The sequence below is a fragment of the Toxorhynchites rutilus genome, chromosome 2 (assembly GCF_029784135.1).
Source record: "Toxorhynchites rutilus septentrionalis strain SRP chromosome 2, ASM2978413v1, whole genome shotgun sequence".
In the NCBI taxonomy this organism is placed as follows: Eukaryota; Metazoa; Arthropoda; class Insecta; order Diptera; family Culicidae; genus Toxorhynchites; species Toxorhynchites rutilus.
Genome location: NC_073745.1, coordinates 200665529 through 200678522, shown reverse-complemented (window position 1 = coordinate 200678522; position 12994 = coordinate 200665529). Strand labels below are relative to the sequence as shown.

At 35.9% G+C, this 12994-nt stretch overlaps 1 protein-coding gene across 27 annotated transcripts in view; it reads right to left on the bottom strand.

Annotated features, from left to right (window-relative positions):
• LOC129769323 (glutamate-gated chloride channel) overlaps positions 1-12994 on the bottom strand; it is a 445802-nt gene that overhangs the window by 231744 nt on the left and 201064 nt on the right. For all 27 annotated transcript variants that reach the window (XM_055771497.1, XM_055771499.1, XM_055771512.1 and 24 more), the window contains one exon: positions 12127-12149. In XM_055771497.1, the coding sequence (XP_055627472.1) occupies positions 12127-12149 (23 nt within the window). The remainder of the gene's footprint in view (positions 1-12126; positions 12150-12994) is intronic.

The window sequence follows — 12994 nt, the reverse complement described above, 5'->3', positions numbered from 1 at the left end:
ATCTGAACATTAATGATGTTATTTAAAAGTTAATGTCTTGTCATTACCTATTGTACAGAATGACGCTTGCCGATACGGTTAAATATTCTATAATTTTGAAATCCACCAAGTTTTTATTTTTAGAATGATCACAAATACAGCGGTATCTCGACGAAACTGAAATGTAGAAAAATGAAAGCCAATTTTTTAACAGATAGTAAAAACATGCCATATTGTCCACACATTCATTCCTAAATATCTCATTGTGTATGGCTGTTTATTGAACACCCGATAGAGTAACATCGATTCACGATTAATGATTTCATGATTCCCTTAAACATCTGAGTTGTAATCCATTTTTATTCATGATCATTTCTTGTTCTTCATTAATCAATTTCTTTTCACACAATGATATTCTTCTGTATCAAACCTTCGCAGTTTACATTTTACGTTTCCTCGTGTTTAAATATATATTTTATATCACATATAATATCACTTATGCAGTAACATAATTTTATCATCTCGTCCTGAAAATTATGATTTGCTTCATACGTATCAATATTTCTGTGATTATGCGTGGTCACTACCTAACGAATGCGCCGTTCACATACGGTGCCGTCAACTATAACCACAAATAAGTTTTGCTTCTAGGAGTCTACATTGATAGTATGCGGAGGAAATATATATTTAGCGACTAAACCGTTCGCCGCTGTTGACATTTCACTTTGTCAAATGATAGAGCGAAAGAACGGTTCAGAAGAACGAGTTCATTTAAAGGAACGGTTTGTTGCTGAACCGATCATTGAAATGAATTGTTTTGCCCAACTCTAGTTCCGATGCCTGGGTGCATGTGTCACGCCGTGGAGTTGTTTACTGCACACACAATTGATACACAACCATTGGGATCCGATGTTGGGAAATATACACTATCTGCATGCAATGCTCGATTAAAGATTCATGAGATGATACAAAAAATAAGGATTCAACCTTGTTCCATGTTTGTATAATGTATGTATCGTAATGTATTTTTCCTCTCGTGGTCAAGTAGTTGAACTTTATTTGAAATTCGCTTCGAATAAAAATAAACCGTTGAACAATTAACAAGCTAACGAAATCCCTCGCGAAAATACATTTTGTGTTGGCTTGAAGTCGCCTGCGCTTCTGCATGAGAACGATTTATGGAATCCCATAATCAGTTCTACTAGGTGCTTTTCACAGAGAACATTCATTTTACAAAGGCCTCATTTAAAGAAACAACTTTAACTGATGTTATAGAGTGATTCCACGGCAAATCAGGAAAACAGCAGATTTTGATGCGACCCTTCTCGATTTTTTGGAACTTGGTACATTCATATATACCAAGCTACACGAAACCAAATTTTTCATCATCATATGACCAATACAATTAAGACTGACTCAGCCTTTCTGCTTGTTTCCTCTTCATTTCTCGTTATCTCTTCATTTAATTACAACTTCACAATCAACACAATCAGCAAATATTTTTAAAAATTCCAAAATTCACTCTAAAACTGTTTTTGTTATTCCACCTTAAATCCCAGAATTCTTTTATAAAACCAAACTTCGTCAAGTTACCAATTTTGCAATTTTTCTCGATTAGGAATTAACTCGTACAAAAACTTTTGAACGATCCTGAATGGAGTGAAAATTGTACGAAAGATTTTCCCAAACGACTTTCCAGTTAGCTGTTACATTACTCTCAATCCTCAATGTCGGACGGGTTGATTTCAACAAATGACCATACAAATGCTTCGTGGTCGTAAAATCGAAATGTTCCTTAACAAATTTACCGTCGATTATCCATTCTCTCGCATTTCTTGTCAGTTTATCAGGATATTTACATGAAACCATGTAAGATTCTTCTTTGATGACTCCTTTATCATCTTTTGAAAAGAAAACATTCTTCAAAAATATGGCTTTACATTTAGCCTCTGGATCAATAAAATTTAATTCGCCATTCAAATAATCTTGGTCTGTTTAATTTGAAAATAAACCCCTTCCAAATAAATTTTCCACAAACAGATTTGATTTTCCCCAAGTAAGCATTAGATGGTGGGAAAATCTGAGCAACATACCAAAGTTTGGAAAGTATGTATATGTAAATCATTTGACATTTTTCGGAAATATTCAATCGACGAACGCTATATAAATAAAGGACAGCTTTAATATTGTTCAATAATTCAGAATAATTTAAATTAATCGAGTTGTTCCATGATTTCTTGAAAATAACTCCTAAAATTTTTAAACTTTCTGTTTCAGAGATAATCTGAGGTCCAAGACGTGCACGATTAATTCGTAAAAATACAGATTTTTCTAAATTAATCTTATTTTTAGCAAATTTAGAAAATAAATCGAAAATTTCAAGCAACCTATCAAATTCTTCATTCATCCTGATACAAACTGTTATGTCATCAGCGAATGCCATAACATTTATAAATTTATCATAAACAAAAACATTAGCAATGGAAGCTGCTACCTTCCTCAAAGGAGGTTCTATATATAAAACAAAGAGTATTTTACTCAAAGGGCATCCTTGGCGAACGGAGCAGTTGATATCAATTTCTGATGTTAGAAATCCAATTTCAATTAATTAATTAATTTTAAGCAGTTAATTAACTGAGGAGGAAATCCGAATTTTGACCACACTTTTACAAAGAAAAGCGTGATCAACTCTGTCAAGGGCTTCATTTAAATCAATACTAACTACAACACCTTTAAAACTTTTAGTTTCGCAAGACTTAGTTAGTATTCTTCTCAAATTCTAATGGGGTTCGGGTTCGATTCCCGATCTGGTCGGGCTAATTTTTCGTCAAAGAATTTTCCTCCGACTTGCACTGTGGTCACGTCTATTCTAAAGCTTGCCACTCAGGATGCATTCTAGGCATGTTATTTGGCCTAAAAAATAAAATAAAAGTCCGTAATCATCGAGCGATAGTAATTTGGTAGCCATCTTCATCTTTGAGGAAAAATTGACAAATGATTCTACCGGTTGTGTCCCATTCACCCGAATTCCATTCACCCGAAACACGTTTACCCGAAGCACATTTACCTGAATGTAACGCATAACTGAATGGCATTCACCCGAATGTAACAAATACCCGAATGCAAAATATACCCGAATGAACATTTACCCGAATTAACATTTACCCGAATGCAACGTTTACCCGAATGCGACATTTACCCGAATGGGATGTTTACCCGAATGAAGAAGGATAAATTCCGACAAATCAGTTTATGAGTTTTGTCGAATCTGCTGTTAGGAAGTTACGAAGTAAACTTTTGTAATGAGGAAATTCGAAAAAGATGTTGAAGGCTTCGCTGTGTCATTTTTAGAAATTAGTGTAGGCACAATTGATATGCTGTCTTCTTTCCTTTCCGTATTGCTCTTTAAGACCAAGAGATCATTCAGAAATGAGCATGGGTTATGAAATATTCCGAAAATTAAACAGGTAACTTTAACATAAATTTTTTTAATGAAAATGTGAAAAGATGTTGGTAGATGTTACATTCGGGTAGCTGTCGCTTTCGGGTATTTGTTACATTCGGGTGAGTGGAATTCGGGTGAATGTCTTTCGGGTAACTGTCATTCGGGTGAGTGGGTTTCGGAGAATTGTGACACAATCGATTTTACCGGTGGCTACTCATTACACCAAACGCAACTAATTTGTTTGTAGATGTTTTCGTTCAACAAGAATTAACGACGAAGTTCAATTCTTGTTGAACGAAAACACAAAAAACGATTGAAATTTCCAATAAATTCTACATAAGAATAATGTATTGCTTTAACGAAAAAAATTATTTAAATTTTTTGCATCGATTTAAAAAAACTGCCAAAAACAGGATTTTTATAGTGCTTTACAAAATCCACTGTAATTTTGCAAATATCGCAGTATGTTCTAATGTTCCCAGGCAAAATTTGAGCCTAGTGTATTCCCTAAACGTTCGTGAACGATTCATATTGATACATTCAGCCGTTTTTTCTAGCCGATTTTTCAAAGTTTGGAGTAAATTAGAGAAGCATTTAATCGCGAATCGTATCAGAAGTACGCGATTCTCAGAATGAACGATTCGTAACTTCCGTTTTCAAAACATTTAAATAATTTTTTTCGTTAAAGCAATAAATTATTCTTATGTAGAATTTATTGGAGTTTTCAAAACTACCTTTCGATTTACGGTGCGATGGTTGCTTATTGAATTATTCATCATCAAAGACGAAGGGGTAATTTTTCATTCAAACTGAAATATTTTTGTGTGGGAAAGTCCTACAGGAACGTTCTTGGAACCAAATGAAAGGTGGTTGATAAGGTTAATCGGATTTGCTATTGAGTCGGTTAGCAAAAAATTGTGTTAGTAAAGAATATTCTTAAAATAACAACGAAAAATCGAGTTTTCATTTCTTCCCGATATTGTTGCCCACTACTTCTGCACACACCAAGATAAAAATATGTACGTAAAATATTCCAATAACTGAAAGTTGTAGCTTCAAAATGATGTGCATACCATCGATATGTGTTGATTTTTCACGAAGTTACAGCATGTCAAAAATCACTTAAAATTTCCGTCTTCGCACTCTGTTCCTCTAATTTTTTCGTCGAGTGTATTTACAATGGAATCCACGGCATCAATCTTCAACCTCATGTTAAACTGTCTTATTCCGCCTTCGTCTTATAGATAACATTCAAAATATGTTTGTTAAAAATTCGGTTCTACCATTTGCGAGCCATTGATTATGGTCAATACTTAAGTTTGGCACTAATTTGTGGATTTATTGTTCAAGATTTTTCTAAGAACTGAAACTCAACATTATTTACAGGCTTCTTTCCGATACATCAAACGAAAGCGATTGTCGGCAGAAAGCATCGGCATATTCACCATCGAATACTTCCGTGGTTAAACCACGTAATAACGACCACAGTAATGGCTGAGGATAATGTTTCATGGAAAATACGTGATAACGGCGGAAAGCATTGACCGCAATGTATGCTATAGAAAATGTAATATATATGAACAGACTCTTCATTGTTATGTAACAGTACGGTTTGTACGAGTTTTGTTAACGTTGCGTATATGATAAAAATGTCCAAAATGTCGCTTGATGAAAATCTTATCGATTTTTCTGGTTCAATGGATGAAATTCTTGTTTTTTGATTTTGTTATTCGATTGAATATTTCGTCAGTTAGATTGGAAGGCTAAAACTTATTCATTTATTTTGTAACATTCAACAATATTTGTGCATTATTCAATTACAAATAAATGAGGCAGGTGTACCACTCTCCTCCAATCTAATATTCGAAACTAAAGTGCTTGTATTATCGTACAGAAGCTGCGTTCGAATGAATCAAATTTCTTGCGTCATAAAAAATACTTCCGTTTCATTATTCTCAATGACCGTCACGGGGGGAGGGCTAGTGGAATGGGCGAAAAATTACGAAACAAATGAGGCTCGACGTAAGGTCTATTCGGAGAGCATATCATCCCCATGATTCTCTCTCATCCCGGACAGATTTACTTTCGTCTATTGTTCCGGCACAAACTAACATAGCCTACACGGAAATCCAGAGAAATTAGCGTCGTACGGAAAGCGGCTTTCAAATTATCCTCGTCGTACTTTAATGCCGCTTATTATCGGAAGCAAGCCGTAATATTATCAAAAGCAAGTTGTTTATCGTAAATCCACCGCAATAAATTAAGAAAGCCTCGGTTGCGGCAATTTATCGCAAGGTTCTTTTGTTGTTGGTCTTATTTTAGAGGACTTACCTGGCTTTGGGAGCTGATGTTAATGAGTCGGGATCAAGATAATATCCTTCTGGTGTTTTTTTTCTATTTTGATTTTTCATGGTGAAACTGAGTCCACTGTGTCAAATTCAATATTTCAAGTTTGAGAGAATAGAAACAGGGGTGGAGGGAGAGAAGAACAAAAATTTCCTCTTTCACGATAAACCCCGAGCGGGATACCACAACAGCCTTGTTTGATGGATGTCCTGTCATTGAAAGTGAATAAGAACTTTTGTAGCGGAAAATACTAATGGCATACTAGCAATGAATAATGTGTTCTATTTTCACTCTCCGAACGAAGCTCGTAAATCCTTAACGCTATCGATCAATAGATTTCAGAAAAAGCTATTTGTTGAAATCATTTCACTCCACGTTTCAACGTTTTCTTAGAAAATGTTTCGTAAACTTTATACACTGTATGAGACACTTTGACATGTTATGGCATTATTCATGTTGTATGTTTGTTACATTTTTTTGTTAATATCAAAGGCGTAATGCTTGGAATTCTGTTGTTACTGTTCGATGCTAACGTCAAAACAAGGCTCGAAAATACTTTCATCATTTTTGTAGGTTCCTCGTATAAGCGTTTCGATATAGTCGATACCCGATTTTGGAGTTTCTTTCCTTGTTTGTTGATTGCATTCTCACCGAAAGAATGTAAGGTTATTGCTATGTATTCCTGATGTATGTTTTTTCCGTGTTTAGATCCTTCATGCTGTGAAACACAATTAATGTAATCCACTCCCCCGGTTCATCGCTCCCATTGATGCTCCCGAATGGGGTTCGTGATTTATGTTCGTTCGTTATGTTATGCTCAAAATCGATGCCACAAATACGCCCTCTATTTTGTGTAACCTACATTACTAAGATAAATCACCCAGTGGTGCATTTTTCCTCAGGTCACCAACATTAGCCCAATTATGGCTCAAGAGCGAAACACAATTTATCGTTGTTTACTCAATATTTTAGAAAACACGATTCGTTGACAAAAAATACGCCAATTCTATTATTACTTTCTGCTTCTCTGTTTTATGGTTGCACTGATTTTAATGGACTGCTTTATGTCATAAAAATATAAGTGCCATCTTTTCACGATAAGAGAGATGAATAAGAGTTCTGTTGTAACATTTCTTCGACTAAAGATTGATAATTTGATAACAGATTGCAGTTCTATCAGAGACAATTTAAAATTTAGCTATTCACATTCTCACACCGGAGCTTTTGACATTAATGAAGTCTCAGCTTTCCAGATATAATAAAAACAACTAGGGTTTTTTTGGTCTCGACACCTCACGTTAACTGATGATGCACGTATTTCATAATCACGATCCCCCCGTTTTAAAACACTGATTGTTTCGGTCAGTTTTCGTCAAAAAATATGAACGCCATTACGACAGCCAAAAGGTGCGATGTCAAACACTACGTAAGCTCTAACCTCTGGGTTCACTTTGTTCTGCATGAATGTTGGTTCGTCATGCTTCAAGCATAAAAAATTTTACCTCCAAATACCAACACTCATGGATAAAGTTTCGTACGCCAGAGCAACATTGAGTTTCGAAAATTTAACACGCGATGCTGTGGGAACATATTTTCCTCACGATTGGGGTTTTGCCATATTCTTCTCATGAGACACCCAACTTTAGCTAGAGGTGTTTTTTTTCTACTGAAAAGCTGCTTATCCCTTTTCGGTGAAACAGGTTATAGGGGAAGGGTGGTAAAGACGGACACCCTAAGTAAAAGTTGATTTTTTTCGTGAATATAATATGGTCGGTGTTAAGTCAACCGGACCATGTGACATTTTCATGATTTCGAGAAAAACGAGTTTGAAGTTTGATGCTATAAAGGGTTTCTATTGAGCCTCATGCAATTAATAACTCGAAAATTTTAATTTTGCGACTTGGTCCAGGAAAGTGAATCGGGTGGTCGTCGGGTGCGGACGTGTGTTTCTGTTGTTCCGTGTATTTCGTTTGCGAGTGCTTTTTTCAGGAGGCAGAGGGCAGTGCATTGAAAAAGATGTGCACGTTTGTCCTTTGTTGTTGATGATTTTTGAATGAACAAAAATAGCTCACACTGCTTTAGTGATTTCGGAACTAAAATAGTTTTGTTCAATTTTTTGAAATGGCTTGGTGAAGTGAAGTATTAGGGGAAGCCATATTCATGTTGCGTGTGTGGTAGTGAAAACTCGTAGTGAAGAGATCGGTTTTGTTGCACACTCTCAATCGTCGTGTTGTGTTAAAGTGCTCTCTCTCTCCGACACTCCGAGAGTAACATGACGAACGGTTTGCTTGCCTTCGTATAATATACCAAGTGCGAGGATATTACGTCGTAGTGAGTATATCACATCCGAAGGCATCACTGATATGGATGGGCTGATGATGCAGCGATGATGACGATGCAGCGGCGTCAACTAAGTTTTCTTTTCCATACACGCATACAGCTTATTTCTTTTTACACCCTAAATTGTATTCAATATAAAGATTGTAAGTCCGTCCACTTCTCACTCCATAGCAAATGGTACGACTGCAATTATCTTTCATGCTCTCATTATTATTTTTCGTTAGCTTCTTCAGCATGTTTTGGTTTCGTGGTTAAGATTTTAAATGATGACTGTCCGTGAACTTCGAGTGTTTGCGTTTCTTGTTATTTCTTCGGTTTATAGTTTATGTGAAAGTTCCTCGGGAGTGAATTTTATATGTATGTGTCAGGGTTGCCATGAATACAGAATAATCTGTTAATCCACAGATTTTGACGTAGAACTACGTCTTTCATTAAGGGTGCCAAATCAGAAAACATGTCACGTTTTTATGAAATAAAGTTAACGTTGATAATTATTTTTGCCGCGAATGGATTATGGCTATTCAAATACCAAACGAATCGGAAAATCCCTAAGATTTGTTTGATATTCTATACATTACGATCCCACAGTCTGTATATGGTTAAAATAGATGAAAATTGGAAGCAATCCCATTTTACCATATATTTGTTCTGTCCATTTGTGTGCTTTCCCGAACAGAGCTGTCAGTAACGAGCATCGACGAGCAACGAAGGGGAAATCGTATGATTTGAAGTCTCCGGGAACAAAGGAAAAGAAGAAGAATCAACGGGGATATTTGCCTAGAGTATAAACAGTGGATCTCTCTGAGGCAAACTTTCAGTCAAGTTCTGTATTCAAAGCAATGAACATCGCTTGTTCTTCCCTGTTCTGCGACATCACATTTCTTCGTTTCGGATTGAGCTGAGGACGCGACAAAATTACTCACGCGCTGATGTCTCTGGCATTGCAATCATGACATCATACTGACGCCATTGCATTAAGGTTTTGAGCTACACAATTGTGTGGGGAATCGACAAGCTAGGCTATCGTCGGCTCACCAAGAAAATAAATGTTCTGGAATTTTAGTTTCGCATGACGATAGCAAAACTTTCTCCACAAAGGATGAGAGTTAAGCTAGTGCAAATTATACAGCCGTGATGTTGAAAATAAACAAAGAGCGGAAATACTGGGAGGGAAATATTTGTAATTAGTAATTAGTAGGGTAATTAGTAATGAATCTCTGCTGAGGCAAATATTCAGTCTTTTTCCAAGCAGTTAACATTGTGCCTAAAAGTGCGATTCCATTGTCAATACTAAATAACATGTAGCATGATATTTGAATCTTGCAAGTATTGTCATTGTTGTTGTTTCCATGCGGTGTCAAATATATATTGATATATTTATGAAATGTGGAATAGTGTTGCTGGCGCAACAAGTATATAATCGACTGTAGCCGAGTCTATGTCAATTGCAAAAAAGGCCACCGGAATAGCGTACGAGATAAATTTTAAATGCATTGACATGAAACAAATTGCGACATACGATCAGCTAGTGTATTGTTCGGTGAGGTTAAGAATTAATCATTAATCAATTATCGCAAAAAAAAAATCATTTCAGGGCGATCATACCATTCTACTAAACAGTTATTTCTAAAATTTCACAGCATTATAAAATAATATCCGAAGTTATAAACATGCGACTTATATAAAATAACAGCGTAGTTCTACGTCAACAATGCGGTCGTATCTTGGACACAACCTCCTATAATTTTTTTAGACTTCTGAAAACCAAAACTCTTTAGTTACAGATTATGGATTTTTTTTTTGATTCCACAGAGAATTTATATAATAATATTTATACAAATATTATAGGTTTTATTCTTTTCTAGTGCAATTTCGGTATCACCTCATCTTTTTTATTCGTTTTTTATAAAAATAGTCTACCTCATCTATTTCATCGTTTGAATTCAGACAAAAACCATTTTCAGTTCTTCAGTTTAACAAAATGCCAATATGCAAGCAGGTGTTCTATGTTTGTCTGTAGCTAACAGTGGTATATGTGAATTTAAATTTGAAATGAGCATTTTGGCGTGTTGATTGCGATAGTGTTCTTCGTTTGTTTGTAGTCGAATAGAAGTTACGCGTTTGTTCTATTATACATGCATATTTATTATGTGGACTCAATCTGTTTTTGTGTGTTTACGTGTAAGAAAAATACGAAACATTTATATCTTGTCATCGCGAAAATATATAAATATATGATCATTTTCCCCCGTCAATTCCCAAGGTTTATTTTTTAATTTTGATTCTTTTGCTCTTTGATTCTTTGATTTTTTAATCATTGAATTCATTTATTATTGTATTCTCTAATTCCCTCTCTCCGTCACGATTGAAGATTGATAAAAAGTACGCTCGATGATCAATGAAAAATATCACCGGTTCGATTGATTATGGAAGAGTTCTCACGGTTACCTTCTCAGGTCTCCCAAATCAACTCTTTGCCATCGCAAATGAAGTTCGACAAGGAATACGCGCGATGAATAACAATATATGTTTCCGGTCTCATTGGTTTCGAAGGAGTTTTATCAGTTAAAGGTTTCCTTCTCAGGATACCTAAAGATAATCTGTGTCACGTGTTGTAAAACATGAGATTTTTAGTTTTTCGTTTCGTCAAGTGGTCAATAGTTCGCGTTTCTAGAATCACATCACTTACCGCAGAGAATCCTGATTTTTTTTAACCATTCCAACTAACAACTATCCATGATAAACGCTAGGGAACCACGCTATAGAGGCGACCCTTCTGGCCTTCGGGTGGCGAATATCATACTAACATTCCTTCCCTTCCTCTGGTGACTGTAAGGACGTGGCCGGCGTCGTTATTGACCATTTAAAGCTCGAATCACAGAAAATTGTACAACGAGAATGATTTGCTAGTCCCAAGCGTCATTCTGTGTGTTCTTTGCGCATTTTGGTTGGTTCAGGTCAATCACGGAGAGCAACTACGAATTGTACAGTCTACCCAAGCTCAAGCTCAAGCTCAATTTTAATTTTGCGACTTGGTCCGCTCTGACTTAACACCGACCATATAATAATAATAATAAATAATGATAATAATAAATAATAATAATAATAATAAAAAACATATAGCTATCCCACCGCAAATTGATAGTCTAGTTCTCTTTTTATAATAAAATTTGTCTTTGAGGCAGAATTTTTTGAAAAATCAATGTGTCCGGCATCATTGAAAAAATCAGATTGAGTCGGGAAAGACGGACACTAACTGAAAATTCAAGTTTATGTACTCGATAAGTTTTGGAGGTCTTCAAATATGACTTAAAGATAATCTAACAAAAAAGCTAGACTAAAATCACCTCATGTTTAAAAAATTAGAAACGTTTTAGAAACCGCTCTGCTAATTCGTCCATGATATGTGGTAGCACTTGCAAACGTAGTTAGTGGGCATCTGTTAATTAAAGAAGAAGGAGATAATCAAATTGTTTTAAAAACGAAATGTTTGTTCTTTGTCGGTGGAGTGTCCGTCTTACCCGACTTGATTAGTATTTTATTTTCGTCAATATTTTTGGAGTAAAAATTAGAAAATTTCACCGCTGATTCGATAAACTGGAATAGAAGAGATGGTAAAACATTCACGTAACGAAACACACCCCAAAAATTACTCGATAACAATGAGAACCTTATTTTATGCAGACGAAAACTTACATCGAGCTGCTCTTTGTAGATTACTTTTTTGTTTTTATTAACAATTTTAACAGAAAGCCAGCAAGGTGTACACAGTAAGTGGCAACGGTATTGATACACTGTATTGCAGGTTTGTACATCATAAAAATTTAAAATAAAAATGTAATTTATCAATTATACAGGGGTGTCCGTCTTTCCCGACTTTCCCCTACATTTTAAACTTGGAATATGGGATACGAGAAACTGGAAAAGGTCAACTGTGTAGCCTTTCCGCTGCTGACACGACCATATTTATCGTGGCACATCTGAATGAAATAACTTATAATAATTTTTAAACTCACCTCTTGCACGTTATCCCTGCAACCTGAAAAATAGAAAAAAAAACAGAATAAAACATATTGTTGTTTACATTCGAATAAATGTGAATGGACATTCAGTCGGTTTTGTGCTGCAAGCGAGAGTAGCACGCTATGTGAAGCGAATCCTCGAAGCTTAAAGTAAAGTTATAGCCGGTATTTTCATTGGATCTGAAAAGTCCTACGCATGGTTTCCACTATAGAACTGGAAAGCATTTTGCTTTAATAAAATGCTGCCCTCAACTGCTCTCCATCGAATTTATGTATAAACTCTTCATGCCATGAATTGTGTGCAGTTGTGGTAGCCATGCAAATACATAACCAGAGTCCAAAGCGTACAATTTCGAGTGCAACAACAACAAAAGGAGAAAAGGTCAGCTCCAATCCAGAAACACTTTAGCAGCGGGCTGAAATTATGCGGGAGGGGGGCAATGAGAGAGAGGCAAGGCGGACACCACTCAATAGCTTGACCACTTCTCCTCGTTGGTAAACCAGTCGGAAAACATCAGGTATATCCGCACATTCCACCTACTCGCTTTCACTCACGCACATTTACCGCTGAAGTTTGGTCAGGACCCTCAGTTGTGGTACGATGTCTCGATTCTCCATTCATAGCTGGCCATCGAATTGAACCATAAATGCATGGATGGATGATGGTCGACATAAACAACAATGTTGTACAGCTCTCATCTCAACATTCGAGGAGCAATAATAATGTACATATAGAGAATGGTTTCAATCATAATATTCACCTTCTAGTTCTGGCAAGTTTATATTCCCAATCATGTCGGTGTGCCTTTGTTGGGTTAGGGATGATCATGTCAGAATTAGCGAAGCAGTTTGCAACATAGAC